Source organism: Otolemur garnettii, unplaced genomic scaffold (assembly GCF_000181295.1).
Source record: "Otolemur garnettii isolate 467f Iridium unplaced genomic scaffold, OtoGar3 scaffold00201, whole genome shotgun sequence".
NCBI lineage: Eukaryota > Metazoa > Chordata > Mammalia > Primates > Galagidae > Otolemur > Otolemur garnettii.
This window is the reverse complement of record NW_003852596.1, coordinates 359246-381769: the sequence shown is the minus strand read 5'-3', so window position 1 is coordinate 381769 and position 22524 is coordinate 359246. Positions and strand designations below refer to the sequence as shown.

Below are 22524 nucleotides of genomic sequence, written 5' to 3'. Positions count from 1 at the left end.
CCTGTGGTCCCAGCTACTTGGGAGGCGGAGGCAGGAGACTTGCTTGAGCCCAGGAGTTGGAGGTTGCTGTGAGCTGTGAGGCCATGGCACTCTACCCAGGGGGACAGCTTGAGGCTCTGTCTTAAAAAATAAAAAAATATCAGAAACCTCTGATTTTAATTTTAGAACTTTCTTTTCCTTTGCCACACCTGTCCCGATGACAGTCCATGGACCCTGCATGGTCTAGGAAGACAAAAAGCAACAGGATGATGCAGGGAGGAAGAGCAGCAGAGAGGGTAGGAGTAGAAACCTGTGACCTGTGGATGAGAATCTCCATCTCTGAAGCAATCGGATTGTGAAAATGACAGGCAGACTAGGTTCCAAGTTTTGGAGACCTCACAGTAGTTCCCATAGAGTCAGTCTGCTAACCCTCCTTAGATTCTTGGTATGTCTACCTTAGTAGCTGGACTTGGGCAGGAAAGGCCCAAAGAAATGAGCTCCAATTGACCCAAACTGTAGGAGTCGGGTTTGTAAACAAGATAGTTTCTTAATTTGAAATTAAAAAAAAAAAATCAGAAAGTTCCTTTTTGCTGAGTGCCTGCTGTGTGTCTGGCACTGTGCTAGATATTATAGGGGAAACAGGGACAGGCTAGAACAGGTCTGCCTTCGAGGAGCTCAAAGCCTCATAGAGGAGGCAAGAAATAAAGGTGTGAAATAATCAAGAGCGATATAAGGCAGCATCAGAAAAAGGATTATATTGGGTGTAACCTCATGGCCACAATATTTGGGTAAGAGCAAAGGATGGGCTCAAAGTTAGGAAGAGAACCAATTGAAGACACCAGAGCTTGTAATGGCCCTTGACTAGAAGAGAAATGGGGCAAGACCATTCTACACAGGGGACTTTGCAAGGATATATACACAAAGAACAACGAATAACATGGTTGTGGCAACCTACAAGGGACAATCTGGGTGGGAGGGCATGGTAGGTCACTGAAGACCAGTTTTTATTTTTTGAAAACATTTCCTCTGGCTGGGTGCCTGTAGCTCAGTGGTTAGGGTGCCAGCCACGTGCACAGAGGCTGGTGGGTTCGAACATGGCCCAGGCCCGCTAAACAACAAACAAACAAAAAAATAGCCAGGCACTGTGGAGGGCGCCTATAGTCCCAGCTACTAGGGAGGCCGAGGCAAGAGAATCACTTGAGCCCAAGAGTTTGAAGTTGCTGTGAACTGTGATGCTGATACCGGAATTTCCCTCTTCAATAGGTCCTTGGTTTCAGAGGTTCGAAGAATGAACCCACAGACCACAGATCAGAAGCAAGACAGGATTTTTATTAGAAGTTAGAAAGGGGGGGTGGCGCCTGTGGCTCAAGGGAGTAGGGTGCCAGCCCCATATGCCGGAGGTGATGGGTTCAAACCCAGCCCCGGCCAAAAACTGGAAAAAAAAAAAAAAAGAAGTTAGAAAGGAATACAGAAGAAGTAAAACAGCACCAGAGCTTCTGGCAGGGGAAAAGAACTAACTGGGGAGTCTCTATGTGGGCTCTTTATCTAGGGGTATGAGGTCTTAAGAATTATTAGAACTTGGCAAACAGAAACACATTTTTATCGTTAATGAGTGTCATTGACAAAGGAATGAATGCAGTCCCTCCAGCTCAGGGCAAAAGGTCAAGGTATTCCCTTCATGAACTTGCCCAAGCCTAGGAAAACTGGGGTCCCCTGTCCAGCTTTGAATGGGGTGGGAACCCTGTATTAATCCTCCCTCTCCAAGTAGAAACTCTGACTGCTGTTAGGGAAAAAGGACAACAACTCAATCTAACTGCTTCCTGCTGGACCGGGCGATGATAGAAGGGGCCAGTTAGGGTTTCTCCAGAGGGAGGGCTATCCAGGTGTCCGTAATAGAATCAGGTCTTGGACTGGAATCATCTTTACTGTTTGTGGCCTGATGACATGATCTCTGTGAGGGGAGGGAGTTAATTACAGTGCTATTGGTGTCAGTGCATAACGTCAATGATTTCAAGAGAAAATTATATGAACACTTTCCTTGCTGGTTTTGAAACAATAACTTTAAATTTTTTTAGGCTCCCAAGTGTAGGTGGGCTGTTATTGATTATCTCTTCCTGGTCTGCTTCTGTAGGAAGTGGTAGGTTCCAGAATTTTACTCTTGAATGATGTATCTAGGAATCTATTCCCATAACTTTAACAGCTGGTAGAAGACAAGATAACAGAAAAGGGACCTTCCCAAGTTGGGGTTAGGGAAGGTGAATTGGAGGGAAGGGTTTTGATCATAACTAGATCTCCAGGAGAGAAAAGTTCCTTTAGTGTTTAATGTGAAAATGTAGTTGGGAGATTTTTAAGGATTTGTTGAAATGTGGCTAAAGAAGTAATATGTTTTACTAATTCTGTAGTTTCTTGATCTAATAATAAATCATTAGTTTAAAAGGCTCTTCCATGTAATAATTCAAATGAGCTAAACCAAGTTTCTGAGGTAAATTTCTTATTCTAAGGGGAACAATGGAAAGTAATTTAGTCCAAGGGAGATGAGTCCCTTGAGTTAGTTTTCATAACTGCCCTTTGATTTTATCATTCATTTTTTCTATTTTCCCAGAGGATTGGGGCCTCCAAGAGCAGTGCATATTCCCTGTGTAACCGCTGCTTTGAAGGTCGGCCCATTATCACTTTGCAAAATCCGAGGGTGTCCAAACCTGGGAATAATCTCATGTTGTAGGGGTCCTCAAACTTTTTAAACAGGGGGCCAGTTCACTGCCCTTCAGACCATTGGAGGGCAGGACTGCGGGCCCCAGGATGAGTCGGCTGCTGAGCAGGACAGGCAGCAGTGGCAAAAACACCTGGCAGGTGGGATAAATGTCCTGGACAGGCTGCATGTGGCCCATAGGCCATAGTTTGAGGATGCCTGTTCATGTACCTTAGGGAAATAAGTAAAATCTATTTGCCAGTATTCACCTGGATATTTGCCTTGTTTTTGTACACCCGGGGAAGCTAGATGGTGAGTTAAAGGACTGTTTCTCTGACATACATCACAAGTCCTTATTATCTGTTTTATAGTTCCCATTCTAGAGTGACCAGTCACTCCTTTTTGAGCATTTTAATTAAAGAAAAAAGTGGTCTAGCTATTTCACTATATCCAGAAATCCATAGTCTACAAAAGCCTGTAACTCCTAAGAAGCCTCAAAGCTATCTGAGAGTTCAAGGTTTAGGGTGAGCCAATATTGGATCTATTCTTTCTTTGCCCAAGGCTGTCTTTCCCTGTGAAAGTTGGAGACCCAAATGGTGAACTTCAGGCACATATAATTGGGCTTTAGCCTTGGAAATTTTGTATCCACAATCAGCTAGAAAGTTTAATAGAGCTTAAGTAGCTTTATGGCATTCTTCTGCATCTGGTGCTCCCAAAAGAATGTCATCTACATAAGAGTCACTGTAGGATATGAGAAATGACTCAAGTCTTGGGCTAAGGTTTGTCCAAACGAGTGAGGGCTGTCCCTAAATCCCTAGGGTAACACAGTCCATGTGAGCTGGGTATTAGAGTCAGAGGGGTTTTCTTTTCTTTTTTTTTTGAGACGGAGCCTCAAGCTGTCCCCCTGGGTAGAGTGCCATGGCATTACAGCCCACAGCAACCTCAAACTCCTGGGCTCAAGCAAGTGTCCCGCCTCAGCCTCCCAAGTAGCTGGGACCACAGGCGCCCGCCACAACGCCCGGCTATTTTTTGGTTGCAGCCATCATTGTTGTTTGGTGGGCCCAGGCTGGGGATTCGAACCCGCCACCTTAGGTGTCTGTGGCTGGCGCCTTAGCCGCTTGAGCCACAGGCGCCGAGCCAGAGGGGTTTTCAAAAGTAAAAAGTTATTGGAAATTCTCATGAAGAGGAATACAAAAAAAGGCATCTTTTAAGTCTAGGACTGTGAAATAGGCAGCCTTTTTAGGGATATGAGACAATGAAGTATATGAATTGGGAACTACAGGATGGAGAGGAAAGACTGCTTCATTTATAAGGACAAGTCCAAGACCTGTTTGGCTTTGGCACTCCTACGGTAGAATGGGAGTGTTACATGGACTATTGCAAGGTATTAATAATTTCTGTCACTTTAGATTCTGTATTACGGGTATTAGCCCATTCTTAGCGTCTGCTTTTAGAGGATATTGTTTTTGATTGGGATAGATGGTGGGATGTTTTTAACTTAATTTGGACTGGTTGAGCATATCTTGCTCTTCCCACCTGTCCCTCAGGAGCCCATACTTCTGGGTTAATTTCTGTCTCTAATAAGGGAAGGCATAGTATCGTTTCCTGTCCCATATTCATATAAATCAGTGGTTCTCAACCTGTGGGTCGTGACCCACAGGAACTATATTAATGCCAGTCACCCCAACTGCAGCTTAAAGTCTGAGAGAAAAATTTGATAAGCGGCTTTCCAGATACCCCCTGTATAGTTACAGATTTGGGAGATAAAAGACCAGGGTTAGAGAGGAGTACAGAAAAGGTTGCTCCAGGTCCAGAAGAAATTCTGTCTCCTGTCCCTCCACTATGAGGCAGCCCAGGGGCTCCTGAGGGGTGATGACACAAGCTGGAGCCATGAGAATCTGCCCCGGGCACCCTCTGTCCAGTTTCGGCACTGATGGGATCACTGTCCCAGGATGCCTTCACCTCTGAGGACAGGCTACCCTCCAGTGGTCACCCTTGCATTCTGGACAGGGGCCAGGTGGCTTGCCCAGCCAGTGGTGCTGCTGGGGGCAGTCCTTCCTGAAGTGGCCAGTCTGACCACATTGGAAGCACTTGTTCTTAGCTCCTCTGGCTTCCCTCTGCCCCTGAATGGTGCCCATTTAGTCGGACTGCCATTACTAGAGCTGTTTTATTTTCTATCCCTTCTCTCTTTTTTCTCCTCTTCCTCTTGATCTCAATTAGAAAAGACCACAGTGGCCATTTTAAGAAGATTTTCCAGGTTATGATCTAGGCCTAGAGCCAATTTCTGGAGTTTTCTTTGAATGTCTGGGGCTGCCTGAGTGATAAATTTATCTTTTAAAATAATTTCACTGTCTAAAGAGTCAGGTGTCAACTGAGTGTGTTGTCTCACCGCCTCCCTAAGCTGCTTAAGAAAGGCTGAGGGACTCTCATTTTGCTCCTGGTTAATAGTAGACAACTTAGAATAGTTCATAGGCTTTTTCTTGGATCAACACAAACCTTCCAGGATACATGTTAGAAACTGTTTAATGCCACCAGTCACCTTGTTTCTCAGGGTCCCATTCGGGATCCTCAAAGGGAACTGCCTGTCTTCCTGTGGGGTATCTGTCCCTTTCCTCAGGAGACATATTGTCATCAGTATTGGGCATGAACCACAAATCATCCCACTTTCTAGCTTCCTCAAAAACTTCATTTTTTTCAGGGTGGTGCCTATGGCTCAAAAGGGTAGGGCACTGGCCCCATATGCCAGAGGTGGAGGGTTCAAACCCAGCCCCAGCCAAAAATAAATAAATTAAAATAAAATAAAATAGTTTAAAAAAAGAAACTTCATTTTTTGTTCATTAAAATTTGATCTAGTAGTAGCATTAGATTTCTCCACGAGAGGTCAAAGTTTTGTCCTAACCTTTGGAGAACATCTGTGTACCTATCAGGGTCATCAGAAAATTTTCCCAAATCAACCTTAATTTGCTTTAAATCTGCCAGAGAAAATGAAATGAATACTCACTCACTTCCCCTCTTACCACCCACAGTCTCAGTCAAGGGACACAAAGAAGGATATGGTTGCCTTTTGGGGGTCCCAGTAGGACCAGAAAAACCTCTTGGTACAGCCTCCCTCCTGGGGTTTTCTGAACGCACGGAGGAAGGTGCAGGAGAAGTAGATGGTGGGTTTGAACTAGCTGGTGACAGCATCTCTCTCGGGAATCCCTGACCATTTGGGAAAGTTACTGCAGCCAGGAAAGCTGAATCTATTGACATGTCTTACACAGTTGGGAGTTGTCCCTGAGGAAAAAGAAAACTTGCACATAGAGTATTTCAGACCATTTTCCTTCTTCTTTACAAAAAGTATCTAATTGAAAAATGGTATCATAATTTAGAGCACCCTCTGGGGGCCATTGTTCACCAGTGGAGAGTTGATACTGAGGCCAAGACCTGGGTGCAGAAAAAACTATACATTCTTTTTTCAGCGCCTGGGGATCAAATATGTCCCAGTACTTCAGAATACTGCCCAGCGAGATGTTCTCTTGGTGAGAGAATGTGTTACCCATCTGTGGGAAAGAACAAATGTCCAGCATTGTAATCAAACCCACCCTGTATTCCTGGGTTATCAAAGCATCCTCTGACCAACCCAAGAAGCCTTCCAGCCAAACAAAAGGAAGCATCCTTCCAATACTTCGGGAAGAATCCCTGAGGAGAGTGGCCTCCGCCACCCCTGTGTTTATCTGGAATTAGCCACTCTTACCAGTGTAGGGCTTAGCACCCACTGGCTCTCCTGTGCTTATAACTGACCAGCAACATAGCCCAAGAAATCAGGTATCTGGGAGCCTGGTCCCACCTGATACAAGTTCTGCCCCTTTCTGCACCTGCCCCAGAGTATCAATCAAAGTGGGGATGAGCCCCCCACCCGTCCTGGAGAAAACAGCTGTATAGTGTTTGCACATTTAACCCTTTATAATTTTACAAGCTTCTTCTAAATTCCCAGTAACAAAGGAAAATAGGCTTTCTATCATGAGCAGGTCTTAAATGCCAGGTTTTCTAATCTCCTTCCCCCCCCAAACGTTAGCAAGGTAACAATAAACTCAGTTGAGAAACACTCTAAAATTTTTGCATTAAAACCACCTACTACTAGGCGAAGTCTTAGAGAAACCCAGAATGACTTTGAACCCTTCCATTTACACCAATAGACCAGAAAAAAAATCAAATAGCCGGGGTCATTTTCCGTGCCTTTCTTCATTTTCAAGAGACTGAACTGTAGCCGAGGGTTTAGGGGCCATTCTTGCCTTGGGGAGTTGCCCTGGGCTTCCCTTCATTTTGCTCTTTGTTTGGAGCTGACTTCTAGTTAACTTGGGTCAGCTTTTTTTCTCAAATATACAGAGAGCCAATTGAATTTAATTTTGCAATGAAAGGCATTAAAAACGACCTTCCAACACACCTACCACATCTAAAGCACACTTACAACGTCTAAAAAATACCAGAATGAGCCCGTACAAACGTAACTGGTATATAAAGTAATCCTTTTAGAACATTCAAACAAAGCATGTACACCACAAGGAGAGGGAGAGAGACACACACACAGGGGTCTGCAGAGATACATAGGAAAAGTTTGGGACCGTGGAAGAGAAGATAGAGCTGGGAGAGCATATTTTTCAGAAGGCCCTCCAGTGCTCTGGGGTCAGAACCTTTCCTGGGGAAACCAGGGCCTCTGGGTGCTACTTCTTTGCTCAGCTCACGACCAATGAAAAGGAGGAAATACAGAACAATTTCAAAAGGCTTCTAACATTCCCTTCAGCTCCTTTTTGGAACCAAGGGGAATTAGAAAATTCATTCCCCAACAGCATCTTGCCCGTGACCTGGAGGTCAGCAGCTGCACTGTGAGCTTTTAGGGTAGCGGTTCTCAACCTGTGGGTCACGACCCACAGGAACTGTATTAAAGGGCTGCAGCATTTAGGAAGGTTGAGAACCACTGTTTTAGGGGCACATGGGCATCCAAATTATCCGTCACCATTATCACGATTATGGAGAAAAACAGGATAGAGGGAAGTGGTCCCATTGCTTACCACAGATCTTCAATGCCAGACAACGCCCCCAAGTATGATACTGGAATTTCAGTAGGTCCTTGGTCTCAGGGATTCAAAGAATGAACCCATAGACCGCAGATCAGTGGCAAGACAGGGTTTTTACTAGAATTTAGAAAGGAATACGGAAGAAGTAAAAAGGCACCAGAGCTTCTGGCAGGAGAAAAGAACCAACTAACTGGGGAGTCTCTATGAGGGCGCTTTATCTAGGGGTAATAAATAGGTCTAGGACTTGGCAAATAGAAACACGTTTTCATCATTAATGAGTGTTCTTGACAAAGGAATGAATGCAGTCCTTCCAGCTGAGGGCAAAAGGTCAGGGTGTTCCCTTCATAAACTTGCCCAAGCCTAGGAAAACTGGGGTCCCCTCTCCAGCTTTGAATGGGAGGGGGAACCCCGTATCAACACCACAGCACCCTACTGAGGGCAACGAAGTGAGACTCTGTCTCAATTAAAAAAAAAAAATTTTCTGCTGTTGTGTTATGTACCCAGAAAACCAAATGGATAGTCAGAAAGCTCCTCGTTGGATAGCTGCAGGAAATGTTTCATATTTAGGCATAAACTGCAACCTTTTTGCTCCATGAAACGAGTGGGGCTAAGCAACACTTTATGGGTATTCCTGTGTGTCTTGGACAGGACTGGCAGCATTGACACGGAAGAAAAGAAAGGAAAAGAGTTCATAAAGTAGAAGGAGCAAGGGAGGGGAGAGCGAGCAGGAGGAGCAGCATGGAAGGAAGCAGCCCCATAGCTCCATCTAACCCAGGGAATCCGGAGCTGCGGGATACCTACGCCCTCTTCCTTCCTCGCCCCCAAGACCTTTAGATCCTGACAGCAAGAGGAATTGCCCCCGCCTAGAGAAAGGGCCGATTTCCCAGATCCCATCTCTCCCCTTCCTGGGCGGACTGTAACAAATTGCTTACTTACCATCTCTCCCAACACGAGGCTTCGTGCCAATAATGTTTACGTTCATTTCCAGGCCCACTCAGACCTACTTCTTCCCTCGCCTGTAGGTTTATGTTAATTTCGGAGATTATTCTTTCCTGTGTCCAATTTACTTTATGAGCCAGTTGCTCACTTCCTGCTGTCTTGTTCGTAGCTGCTCCCTCTAAATGTTTAACAGTGTTTACTTGCTGCTGCTTCTCCATTCTGGCAATTGATGACCAATGTGCAGCCACCTTTCAGAGGCTGATGCAACCACGCTGTGAAACCAGGAAACTGGTTTCTTGCAAACCCCTCCTTCTCCACCATTCTCACACTCCGTTTTCTTTTTCTTTACTTTTTTTTTTTTTTTTGAGACAGAGCCTCAAGCTGTCCCCCTGGGTAGAGTGCTGTGGCATCACAGCTCACAGCAACCTCCAACTCCTGGGCTCAAGAGATTCTCTTGCCTCCTGCTCCAACATAGCTGGGACTACTGGCGCCCGCCACAACACCCAGCTATTTTGGGGTTGCAGCCATCATTGTTTTGGCAGGTCGGGGATGGATTCGAACCCCCCACCTCAGGTGTATGTGGCTGGCGCCTTAGCCGCTTGAGCCTCACACTCCGTTTTCTGGCCGCTTCCTTCCCTGTTTGGGAATCCATCGTGCCAGGTGGGAGGGAGGCAAAGATGTTGCAAAACAGTCACTCATCCTTTTGTCAGTTCGCCAGTAACTGCAGCTTTATTTTTTAATTTTTGAGTGTAAAAAGAAAGTATTGATTAAAACCTTATTTGTCTATTCTATGAGAATCTCAATTGTCCATGTTTTGTTCTGCAAGTTAAAAAGAATATTTGGGGCCGGGCGTGGTGGCTCACACCTGTAATCCCAGCACTCTGGGAGGCTGAGGAGGTAGATTGCTGGAGCTCACGAGTTCGAGAACAGCCTGAGCAAAAGTCAGACCCTGTCTCTAAAAAATAGGCGGCAGTGTGGCCAGAGCCTGTAGTCCCAGCTACTCAGGAGGCTCAAACTCAAGAGTTTGAGGTTGCTGTGAGCTATTGTTACTGGAATTTCTTTCTTCAATACATCCTTGGTCTCGAGGATTCATAGAATGAACCCACGGACCATAGATCAGTGGTAAGATAGGATTACATTAGACAGAAAGGAATACAGAAGGAGTAAAAAGCATCAGAGCTTCTGAACGGAAGGCCTAAAAAGCCCCAGAGACTTGGGCAGAGGGAAATACCCAAGTGGGAAGTCTCCACATGGGTCCTTTGTCTAGGAGTATAAGGTCTTGAGAATTGCATTTGGCCAGGACTTGCTGTTAATGAGTGTTATTGACAAATGAATGAATGCAGTTCCTCTAGCTTAAGGCAAAATGTCAGTGTTCCTTTCATGAAATTGCCCCGGCCTAGGAAAAGTGGGATCCCTTGTCCAGCCTTGAATGGACAAGGCTGGGGGAACCCTGCATCACTATGACACCACGACACTCCAAAGGGAAACTTTGTCTCAAAAAATAAATAAATAAAATAAAATAAAAAGAATAAAATAGCCAGGCATGGCAGGCGCCTATAGTCCCAGCTACTTGGGAGGCTGAGGCAACAGAATTGCCTAAGCCCAAGAGCTGGAGGTTGCTGTGAGCTGTGATGCCATAGCACTCTACTAAGGGAGACATACTGAGACTCTGTCTCCAAAATAAATAAATAAATAAAAAGAATATTTGGAACTGTTGTTTCCTCTAAAACACTTAATAACATCAGTATTTCCCAATCTTCTTAAATTCTATCCATGCTTTGAATACTCAGCCCGACCTCTGAATAAAAAATAAATAAATAAAGCTTCCTCTGACTACTTCACGCCTCCCCATTCTCTACCTCTAGATCCTGCCACACTTAGACTCTTCTGTGAGTCTCTTGAGCTGCCTCCGTTTCCCTATTGGACTGAGAACAGACCGGCTCCCCAAATACACATATTCAAGTCGAGAGATATTTTTATGCATTGATCAAGTTATATAAACTCACCCAAATACCTGAGGAGTCACACACCTTTTACCTATATCTGCTGTTTACACCAAACATTAATTATATCACAGACCTAGAAGTTCTATCAAAAGTTCTTTTACTATTAGTAATCCTTTCCCAAGCCTAGAAGTTCTCATTTACAAAGTACAGGACTTCTTCCTGACGATCACAAATTCTCTCTACCTTCCTGGGACCTACAGGAAATTGGATTGATCCTATCTGGCCTTGGTCTTTGGTCTCCCCTGAAGTCCTATACACATACAAAGTCAATATAACCATTGGAGGGAATTTTCTCTTCTTCAGCCCCCCCCTTCAGCCTTGACTTAGTGACATGGTCTTTAAGATCACTGGTTGTCTTTAGCCTTTCAAATGAATACTCCTGCAGTTTCTACTGCTCATTGGAAACCGAGCAGATACTGCTATGTACTATTACCAATTTTATGATAGTTTGAGCTACCCAACCAAGCCCCAGAAGGTCAGGAAAAAATGCCCTTCTGCATGTCCCTCATTATGTCTCAGACAGAATTGGGCATGTTGTCATTGCCTGACTTAAGAGCCAAGCTCTAGAGACTGAGAGGTACAGGAGGAGAGTTAGGGGGGAAAGTCGTCAAGAAGAGGCCAGTCCAGGGACTTGAAAGGCTTTATTAGCAGAGAAAAGAGAGGGAAAAAAGAGCAGAGTAGAGTCTGACCAGGAGTCAGGTCAGCTTTCATACAATTTCAGATGGCTTTTATCATCTGTTATCAGTCGTCTTGAAATGTGGGAGGAGTGTTCCCAGAGGCATTCATCCCTTTCTGCAGAGGGACTAATTTTTGCACTTAAGGGCAAACCTAGGCGTTACTTCCTTAACTGGCCACCAGCTGGGGCCAGAGTGAAAGTTACTCTGTTCTGTGGTTTCCCAGGAACGAGGAATGGCCCAAAGCATTCCAGGGGGTGGGGAGGAGCTTTGTTGTAATCCTACACTTTGGTTTCTGGCCCGCTTTTTCTCACCAGCTGTTCCCCCAAAATGGCTGCACTCTTGTCAGGGTTGACGATTTCTTTCTCACAGAAACACACTGCCTGGGCTTGAATCTTGGCTCTGCTACTAAGAATTGTGTAAACTTAGGTATGTTCTGTAACCTTTCTGTGTCTTAGATTCTTCCTATGGGGAGAATATTTCCCTCACAGGTTGTAGGGATTAACTAAAGATGCAAAGCACTTAGAACAGTGCCTGGTACACAGTAAGCATTCTACAAATGTTAGCTATAAGGAAAGAGGTGAGGAGAATTGACAAGAGAATGCAGGCTTTAATTGCTGAATTGCTAACATTTGATAGGCCCTATGCTCCTTCTCTCTCCCAACTTTAATCCTGCCCTTCTATGCTTCTCCTTTCTTGTGCCTAGGTCCCCACTTTGATGATGGACACCCAGTTCTCTGAGTTCACACCAGACATCACTCCCATCATGCTGGCTGCCCACACTAACAATTATGAAATCATCAAATTGCTTGTCCAAAAACGAGTCACTATCCCACGGCCCCACCAGATCCGCTGCAACTGCATGGAATGTGTGTCTAGTTCAGAGGTAGACAGCCTGCGCCACTCCCGCTCCCGACTGAACATCTATAAGGCTCTGGCAAGCCCCTCACTCATTGCCTTATCAAGTGAGGACCCCATCCTAACCGCCTTCCGCCTGGGCTGGGAGCTCAAGGAGCTCAGCAAGGTGGAGAATGAGTTCAAGGCCGAGTATGAGGAGCTCTCCCAGCAGTGCAAGCTCTTTGCCAAAGACCTGCTGGACCAGGCTCGGAGCTCCCGGGAACTGGAGATCATCCTCAACCACCGAGATGATCACAGTGAAGAGCTTGACCCTCAAAAGTACCACGACCTGGCCAAGCTGAAGGTGGCAATCAAATACCACCAGAAAGAGGTAAGCTGAGCTCATCTCTACTTTCAGGGAAATTTAAGGCCTCTAAGTCCAGAGCAGCAGAGCTAGAGACAGCACTGTATGTATACCCCTCACTTACCTAACAAACAAATGGCTTTACAACAGTCCAACCGATTCATCCAAGGCACAGACAGCCTCTGTATATTATTTTAGGGTCAGGTAAGTAAACCTCTGATTTTTGGAAGGGAAAGCATTCATTCAATCATCAAATGCTTATTGAGCCCTGCTGCTCTAGGTACTTGAGATACAGAAGACAGGCATCAACCCTGCCTTCATGGAGCTTAACAAGCTGGTGATGGCTATTAAGCAAATGATCACTATAATGAATATATAATTACACACTAAGATAAGTACTCTGAAGGAACAGTGAGAACGAATAACCAAGGATCCTACCATACAGTACGGGGGCCATGGAGGGCAGTGATCATGGAAGGCTCACTGTCCAGATAGTGGTCATTGTTGGCAGCTCCTCAGGAAGAAGGCTGCGTGAGATAACGCATTTGAAAGAAGGAGTCAGACTCATGGTTTATATTCAGTAGATGGCTAAAGCAAACTTTGCTATGGTGTGACCTCCAAATGAGGGAGGTCTATTCAAGCGGCCAAGTTTACAATCTAGCAGGTGCCATTCTATGAGGTCTTATCAAACGATTATGGAGACCCTCCTAAAAGCCTAATTGAGCTCCTTAAAGAGTCCACATGGTACTGTGGCAAGCGCAGGGGGTACAAAGCCAGAGCGACTGAGAAGAGAATTCCAACTCATTAGCTGTCAACCCACCAGCTGTATCACTGGAGAAAAATCACTCAAATGTTTAAGGCATTCGTTTTCTCATTTATAAAATAGACATGGCTCGGCACCTGTGGCTCAAGCGGCTAAGGCGCCAGCCACATACACCTAAGGTGGCGGGTTCGAATCCCCAGCCCGGGCCTGCCAAACAACAGTGATGGCTGCAACCAAAAAATGGCCAGGCGTTGTGGCGGGTGCCTGTGATCCCAGCTACTTGGGAAGTGGAGGCAGGAGACTCGCTTGAGCCCAGGAGTTGGAGGTTGCTGTGAGCTGTGATGCCATGGCACTCTACCCAGGGGGATAGCTTGAGGCTCCGTCTCAAAAAAATAAATAAATAAATAAATAAAATAAAATAGACATGACCATCATTTCTCTACATCATAGGCTAACTGTGGGAAATCAATGAGAGAAGCTAGTGTTCAGTGCCTGGCACCATAAGTGCTTTCAAGGCCATTTCCAACTCTCTCCCGTGCTACTTGCACTCAGATTCAAACAGGCAGAAGTAAGAGGTGCTTGCCAGCTCAAGGGCAACTGGCAGTGCCGCCCTTCATGGGTCTGGGCTCTGAGGCAAACCCCTTTGTGCGTTCAGTTGGTTCCTTTCTCTCAAACGAAACAAAACAAAAAAAACGACTAAGCCTTTGCAATGAGGCAAAAATGAATACCAGGGGCCACCTGGAAGGGGGAGATAACAAATGACACAAGAGCAACGTGGAGATTGAAAGTGCTATATAGGGAGAGGGGAAGATGGCTAAGCCCATCGAGGAGTCTCATACGATTTTTGCCACTTCTTCTCTTGATTTCACCTGGCCTGGAGTTACGTGACTTCATTTTCCTCTTCTGAAAAATGGGGATAATAACAGAGCCCTTGCCTCCCTGGAGAAATGCAAACGTGAAATAAAATGCAAAGGTCATGTATTTATGCGTAGCCCAGTGCTGAGCATACTGGGGGCATTCGATAAATGTTAGCTCTCTTGTTATTCCTCTTTATGATTACACATGATGGGCCCGTGGTAGATGGTCTGAGTCTGTGTAATAAATTGCAAGTAACAGATAGAGCAGAGGCCCATCCCCTCTCACGGCCCTGCTTGTCAATGTGTGGCATCAGTTCTCATGTTAAGTACTCTGCTGTAAGTCTAATTGCTTTTTCTACACTTCAATATATGTATCTATTTCCATTAATGATGTGTGTTACAGTTTCGGGGCTTTATTTCGCTTTACATAAATTTTTATAACACTGTGAGAAAAAAAAAATTTACAGGTATTTTTAGAGCATGAAATGCTTCCAAGTGACAGAATGATTAATGAGAGCAGAGTGGTTTGAAAAAAAAAATAGATGATTCCAGAATATGACTGAAGTTTGCATTCCTCATCCCACTGAGTAGGGGATAAACTTCACCATTTTTTGACTCCCCAGCCCCTTGACAAGTGACAACGCATTTATTTTCAAACAGCTTCATTGCAATATTTCATGGATGTCGTATTCATAGATCACCCTCCTGCTATTTCATGATTGGATGCCTTCTGCTCATGTTCATATAATCTTCATTCGGTGGTTTTAGTTAGTGCGCCATTTAGAAAACACTGTGATGACTTTGTCACTCTGAAAGGGATCTGCTTAGCCTTGGGGTTCTACCTTTCACTACCCTCCAACTCTCATTAACCGTCTCCTTATTTTTTCCTATTTTTGCTTTAGTTTTTTGACTGCCATGAACTACCCTGAACTACTTGTGTTCCTTATTTTCTAATTTCCTTTTTGATTGCTATTCCAGAACATCTTCCTGTTACTATGTTCTCATACAATATATTTTCCATACCAACCTGAATATGGTTTACGTTTCTTTTTTTCTCTCTTACTTAAGCAACAGACATCCCAACCTTTTGTCCAGGGTCCATTTGCTGTGGACCCTAAAGTGGAAGGAGTAATTTTTTAGTGTAACAAGATGTACATTAACATAAGTTTTAGCATTTTAACCATTTTTAAGTTTATAGTTTGGCGGCATTAAAGGACATTCACGATGTACAACCATCGTCACTAGGATTCTCCACTTTGGGGGGTCTACACTTTTCTTTTAATAGTGAGCCTAAATAAGTAGAATTATACTTTGCAGACATTGTCCTGAATCCGTAACACTAGCAAAGTGGCATCTCCTTACCTATTAAAATTATAGATATTCAGCAGTAATACAAAATACATTTGTATTTATGTAAAGAGAACTACTTTAGTCCTGGTGCTATTCACTGATCACTGTGAATCAATCTGTAAGAACCCTGCTATTTAATACACTGAATCATTTCAGTCAGACTACATTAAACTCCAACTCCAGGTTTGCAGCAGGGATTGTGAATGACTCTAAACTTCAATGTCAGTAATTTCATGATAAAGAATTTAATTTGCCCTTTTTGGAAGGACGTATGAAGAATCCTCAAAGAACTCAAATTAGACCTCCCATTTGATCCTGCAATCCCATTACTAGGCATCTACCCAAAAGAAAAAAAAAATTATCATAAGGACATTTGCACTGGGCTGTTTATCACAGCTCAATTTATAATCACCAAAATGTGGAAACAACCTAAATGCCCACCAACCCAGGAATGGATTAACAAGCTGTGGTATCTCTATACCATGGTACTATTCAGCCATTAAAAAATACGGAGACTTTACATCCTTTGTATTAACCTGGAAGTGGAACACATTCTTCTTAGTAAAGCATCACAAGAATGGAGAAGCAAGAATCCTATGTACTCAATTCTAATATGAAGCCAGTAGATGATCTAATACAAGGGGGGATAGTGGAATGAGGAAGCCGGAAGAAGGAAGGAGAGAGGGGGATGGGGAACATAGTGTATGGCACACCTCCTGGGGGCAGGACACAAGTATAAGGGGGACTTTATTTAACAAATGCAATCAGTGTAACCTAATTCTTTGTACCCTCAACGAATCCCAAACAATAAAAAATTAATAACTAAAAAACAAAACAACAACAACAAAAAGAATTTAACTTGCTGGGCACAGTGGCTCATGCCTATAATCTGGGTAGCACTCTGGGAGGCCAAGGTAGGTGGATTGCCTGAGCTTAGGAGTTCATGACCAGCCTGAGCAAGAGCGAGACCTTGTCTTTGGGGAAAAAAAAAAAAAATAGCCGGGCATGTGGTGAGCACCTGTAATCTCATCTACTTAGGAGGCTGAGGCAAAAGAATCGCTTGAGCCCAAGAGTTTGAGATAGCTGTGAGCTGTGATGATACCACAGTACTCTACCAAGCAAGGGTGACAAAGTGAGACAATGTTTCAAAAAAAAAAAAAAGAAAGAATTTAATTTAACAGAGTCACATTAACTCAAATATGGTCTAAAGTTAAGTCTCACAGCCAGAGACTGCAGAATTATTTGGGGATTTATATATTTTGCTTCAAATTTTGCAAGATTATCTTAGAAATGGCCACAAATCAATTTTAGCTTGATTAGTTGTTCTTCAAACTAAGCCACAATGATTGGAAGGGTAGGCTTAAGAATTCAGATATATGGGGCAGCACCTGTGGCTCAGTGAGTGGGGTGCCAGCCCCATATACCGAGGGCGGTGGGTTCAAACCCAGCCCTGGCCAAACTGCAACAACAACAACAACATAGCCAGGTGTGGCGGGCACCTGTAGTCCCAGCTACTTGGGAGGCTGAGGCAGGAGAGTCACCTAACCCTAAGAGCTGGAGATTGCTGTGAGCTGTGATGCCATGGCACTCTACCAAAGGCAACAAAATGAAACTCTGTCTCTTAAATTTAAAAAAAAAATTCAGATATAGCTTGAGGTTTCTACTCCAAAGGCACCATTTCAGGAATGTAAAACATGATTTCTATTTATCAAAATCTATAAATCCCTTCTGAATTCTCACTTCACTTCCACTACAAACTTCATAATCCTAAACATACACACAACCTCTGTAATCCTTCTAATCTATGATGTTCAGATTTATTTATTTTTTTTTTTAGAGACAGAGCCTCACTATGTCACCCTTGGTAGAGTGCTGTGGCGTCACAGCTCACAGCAACCTCCAACTCTTGGGCTTAAGCAATTTTCTTGCCTCATCCTCCCAAGTAGCTGGGACTACAGGTACCCGCCACAAAGCCAGGCTATTTTTGTTGTTGTTGTTGTTGCAGTTGTCGTTGTTGCTTAGCTGGCTCGGGCTGGGTTCGAACCCACCAGATCCTGGTGCATGTGGCCGTCGCCATAACCACTGTGCTACAGGCGCTGAGCCCAGAGTTATTTTTAAGTCTGTAATTTCATTGAGTCTTGAATGAGTACAGCCTCTAATATCTCTCTACTCAATCCACATGTCTAATGTAAGGCTGAATACTCTCACCTTGTTGAACAAATAAGCAATGGCTTAATTGTAAGAGCATTTTTAAAATTCTAGATATAGTGTGTTTGGATAAGAAACACAATGCTGTGAGCTACTGAGGTTCCAACAATTTAGGTGTCTGTGAGAACATCATTCTCAAAAGTTCTTGATCTAAGAAAGCTAATAAGTCTGTTCAATAAATATCTACAGGCTGGGCATGGTGGCTCACACCTGTAATCCTAGCACTCTGGGAGGCCAAGGCGGATGGATTGCCTGAGCTCACAGGTTTGAGACCAGCCTGAGCCAGAGCAATACCCTGTCTCTAAAAATAGCCGGGTGTTGTGGTGGGCGCCTGTAGTCATAGCTACTAGGGAGGCTGAGGCAAGAGAATCACTTGAGCTCAGAAGTTTGAGGTTGCTATGAGCTGTGATGCCATAGCACTCTACCAAGGGCGACAAAGTGAGACTGTCTCAAAATAAAATAAAATAAAATAAAATAAAACAAATACCTACAATGTAGTCTTTAAAGAAGTGAAATATACACACAGTGCTTACAGCCATAAGCAAATAAAAGGTCATGATCTTTTTTTCTTTTTTTTTGGTAGAGAAAGAGTCTCACTTTATCACCCTCGGTAGAGTGCCGTGGCGTCACACTGCTCACAGATACCTCCAACTCCTGGGCTTAGGCGATTCTCTTGCCTCAGCCTCCCGAGTAGCTGGAACTACAAGTGCCTGCCACAACGCCCAGCTATTTTTCTATTTTTTTTGTTGCAGTTTGGCCAGGGCTGGGTTTGAACCCACCACCCTCGGTATATGAGGCCAGCGCCCTACCCACTGAGCCACAGGCACCGCCCATGATCTTGGTTTTTATTCACAATACATGTGATCACCAAACTGTCCTCATATAGAATATGGTGAAACTAGGCAAAAGCCCCTCATTTTAGACACAAATAAATGAATGAAACATATATTTATGCTTCCATTATATTTATGGCAAGTGAACTCACCTTTTCCATGTTAGACAAAATTACTCAAATTCCTTGAAGGCATAGTTCATCAATACGAAAAACATATCACCATGGTAAGTGGGTCATACCCCAGCATCTGGTGGAACATATTTGGTCTGAGGGTTATATGTTGGGAGCCCCTAAACAACTTGGAGACTTTTTTTTTTTTTTAAGACAGAGTCTCACCCTGGACAGAATGCCATGGTATCATAGCTCACAGCAACCTCAAACCCTTGGGCTTGAGCGATTAATTCTCTTGCCTCAGCCTCCTGAGTAGCTGGGACTACAAGCTTGGGCCACTATGCCCAGCTAGCTTTTTCTATTTTTAGTAGAGACGGAGTCTCACTCTTGCTCAGCTGGTCTCAAACTCCCGAGCAATCCACCCACCTCGGCCTCCCAGAGTGCTAGGATTACAGGTGTGGCCATCACACCTGGCCCCCACTTGTTTTCTACACTCCTTTCTGTGCCTCAGAAACGGAAATCTGGGTTGAAAGGCCCATGGGGTGAGCCAGTCATTGGGCCAGATCTTGTATTTTTAGTTCTTCTGAACTTCTCCATGCTGCAATTTAGGTATATCTTCTCTTGTGTGTCTTTTTTTTTTTTTTTGAGACAGAGTCTCACTCTGTCACCCTGGGTAGAGTGCCATGGCATCATCATAGCTCACAGCAACCTTGAACCCCTGCTCTCAAGCGATCCTCCTGCTTCAGCTTCCTGAGCAGCTGAGACTACAGGCTTGTGCCACAATGCCCGGCTAGCTTTTCTATTTTTAGTAGAGATGGGGGTCTCGCTCTTGCTCAGGCTGGTCTCAAACTCCTGAGCTCAAGGGATCCACCCTCCTGGACCTTCCAGAGTGCTAGGATTATAGGCATGAACCACTGTGCCCAGCCTGAGACACTGTTTTAAAGAATATTTTTTTCAGATGACCTTCAGACCCTCAAGGCTATAGAAGGATGAACAAGAATTATCTTCCACAAGTAGAATTATTCAAAGAGAAACAACCTCTACATGAGAATGAGATAACTGAGCAAAAAGAGGAAATCTGTCTTCTTTTCACTTGATTCCGTGCTTGATACCAGTTGGACAATGAGGTTCCATCTTCCAGGGTACATAGGATACTTTCTCAGTGTCCATAATGAGGAACAGGACAGAGCAGATGCGCACTGCTCTACTCTCTTGGGCCATTCTTGATGACACCTGTTTAATCGTTTAAAGCATGCTGGGATTCCAAAAGGGAGGGAATGCAGAAATACCCAATACAAATGGAAACTTTCTCAATGAGTCAAAGTATTGTGAGGGAGGACAATTAGGAGCTCCTGCACCAGAGAAAAAAACCCCAAATAAGCCCACTTACTCCATAGATTTCAAACAGACCACATGTTCCTTAAAACTTAAGCTAAAAACTATATTCCACATAAAACAGACATTTTCTCTATAGAGTGAACTGCAACACAACTGATTTCCCAAACTGGAAGTTAGGGAGATGCCAACATTAATTTGTTGTGGGTTTTTTTTTTTTTTTTGAGGCAGAGTTTCACTATGTTGCTCTTGGTAGAGTGCTGTAGTGTCACAGCTCACAGTAACCTCAAACTCTTGGGCTTAAGCAATTCTCTTGCCTCAGCCTCCCAGGTAGCTGGGACTACAGGCACCCACCACAATGCCCGGATATTTTTTTTGTTGCAGCTGTCATTGTTGATTTTAGCTGGCCCAGGCTGGGTTCGAACCCACCCAGCCTCGGTGTATGTGGCCGGCACCCTACCCACTGATGTACGGGCACCGGCTCCACGAACATTAAATTTTAAAAAATACAGTTTCAAGAAAGGCCAGTGTTTTCCCAAGTTAAGTAAGAATAAAATTATTATATTAAAAATGGTCAGTGTTGCCATTTTTCATAATATGGAGGCACGGGTATGTGTTTTAAACAACAGAATTTGTTAATGACATCTTTAATGAAAAAAAGTCTAAGGGTGGCGCCTGTGGCTCAAAGGAGTAGGGCACCGGCCCCATATGCCGGAGGTGGCGGGTTCAAACCCAGCCCTGGCCCCCTGCAAAAAAAAAAAAAGAAAAAAGGTCTGAAATACTAAAGTTGTGTTTCATATCTGCAGTCCCCTAATCCACTTTACAGGAACTCTTGTGTTAAACCAAAAAATTACCTCTTGAGATGTTTTCAGCATTTTTCTAGGGTCTTTATTATTTTGAATTTTTTGGCCGGGGCTGGGATTGAACCCACCACCTCTGGCATATGGGGCCGGTGCCCTACTCCTTTGCGCCACAGGCGCCACCACTTTCCTAGGGTCTTTAAGATGAAATTATCACAAGGGATAAAAACTTCAGTGACTTTCCTTACCTTGCTAAAACGTAGTGCCATTCTTCTGGGGTGTAACAGTGGTTACCTTCAAGCATAGGATTCTTTATTACCGTGAAGAGATGTGACATTGTAGACCAATGAAGAGTTCTATTTGTCAATGCAAATAACTCCCAACTGACTTCAGGAACTAAGAGTTATTTTTTTGTTATGGATTTTCCATTTGTTGGTTGGTTGGTAAGCTTCTGAGGTTATATAGACAAAAGATAAATAAGTCTGAAATGTGGACTGGAGGGAGTAGGATCCCTAAAAAAAAATACGCAAGAAGAATCCCTAAATGCCCCTAGTCTATTAAAATAGTGTATCAGTACAAAAACACAATAGTCGACTTTGATGTAAAAAAAATTATAAAAATTTTTAAAAATGTTAAAAATTATAAAAATCTGGTTGGATTATGGAGGGTTAATAACATGCAGAGTTACATAACCCCCTCAGAAACAAACTCTTAGTTTCAAATGGAATATACTTCGCTATTTCCTAAAGGGCTTTTTCATATTGTCTTTTCCTCATTATTATTCCTATTAAAACTCAAGTAGACGCCCCAAAAGAATTTAATTTGGTAGATAAAATAAGCTCCAAAGAATGAAACAAAAGCTGATTCCAAACTCTTTTGACATGAAGTAGAATAAGGAAGCTCCAATCTCCTAAAAAACAGGTGTAACACTACTGGATAATCTTTATGTGTCAAACAGACTTTCAAGTATTGTCATCTAGATCTTTTTCAGATATTCCTGAAAAGTCCTGATTTCTTATCTTCTGTCCCAATGTCCGAAATATCATACCGAAGGTTTTGAAAACTATATTATTTCATTTGTTCCTTATTAACACTGAAGGTAAGCAGAAACATTACTATAACCCCCAGTTTACAGATCAGTTAGGACCATGTTCAGGCATTTGTTCAAGATCATCTGACCAAGCCAGAAGCAGAACTTCAGACTGCTGTTACAACATTGTCTCTGAGTATACTCTGCTACCTTCTGTTGACTGGGGTTCTATAATGCCGATTTGGTAGCCTTCAAATTCACCAGCAGGTAATTTAAGATGACCACAGTTCTTTGATATGTGAATCAAAGTTTATTCATTGAAATCTCTTAAAACAATAAAATTGTTTAGACCAATAACTAATAAGGATTATAAACAATTATAGTAACTGGCAATAACTAGCACACATAAAGAAGCAGGCATATAGTCACGAATGCCTACACACTTTAGCCAAAGTCCATGGGGATCAAGACTTGTGTTACTTGCCAGTGTCCTGTCCTGGGGAGAAGAACCCATTAAGACCTGTGGATCTGGGCTCGGCGCCTATAGCTCAACCGGCTAAGGCGCCAGCCACGTACACCGAAGGTGGCGGGTTCGAATCCCCAGCCCGGACCCGCCAAAACAACAATGACGGCTGCAACCAAAAAAAAAAAAAAAATAGGGGGGCTCGGCGCCTATAGCTCAACCGGCTA

At 43.8% G+C, this 22524-nt stretch overlaps 1 protein-coding gene across 1 annotated transcript in view; it reads left to right on the top strand.

Moving 5' to 3' along the window:
- The window catches only part of TRPC5 (transient receptor potential cation channel subfamily C member 5), a 414644-nt gene that overhangs the window by 190857 nt on the left and 201263 nt on the right, over nt 1-22524 (top strand). Inside the window, exon 3 of the mRNA XM_012812309.1 lies at nt 12051-12572. Within this exon, the coding sequence (XP_012667763.1) occupies nt 12051-12572 (522 nt within the window). The remainder of the gene's footprint in view (nt 1-12050; nt 12573-22524) is intronic.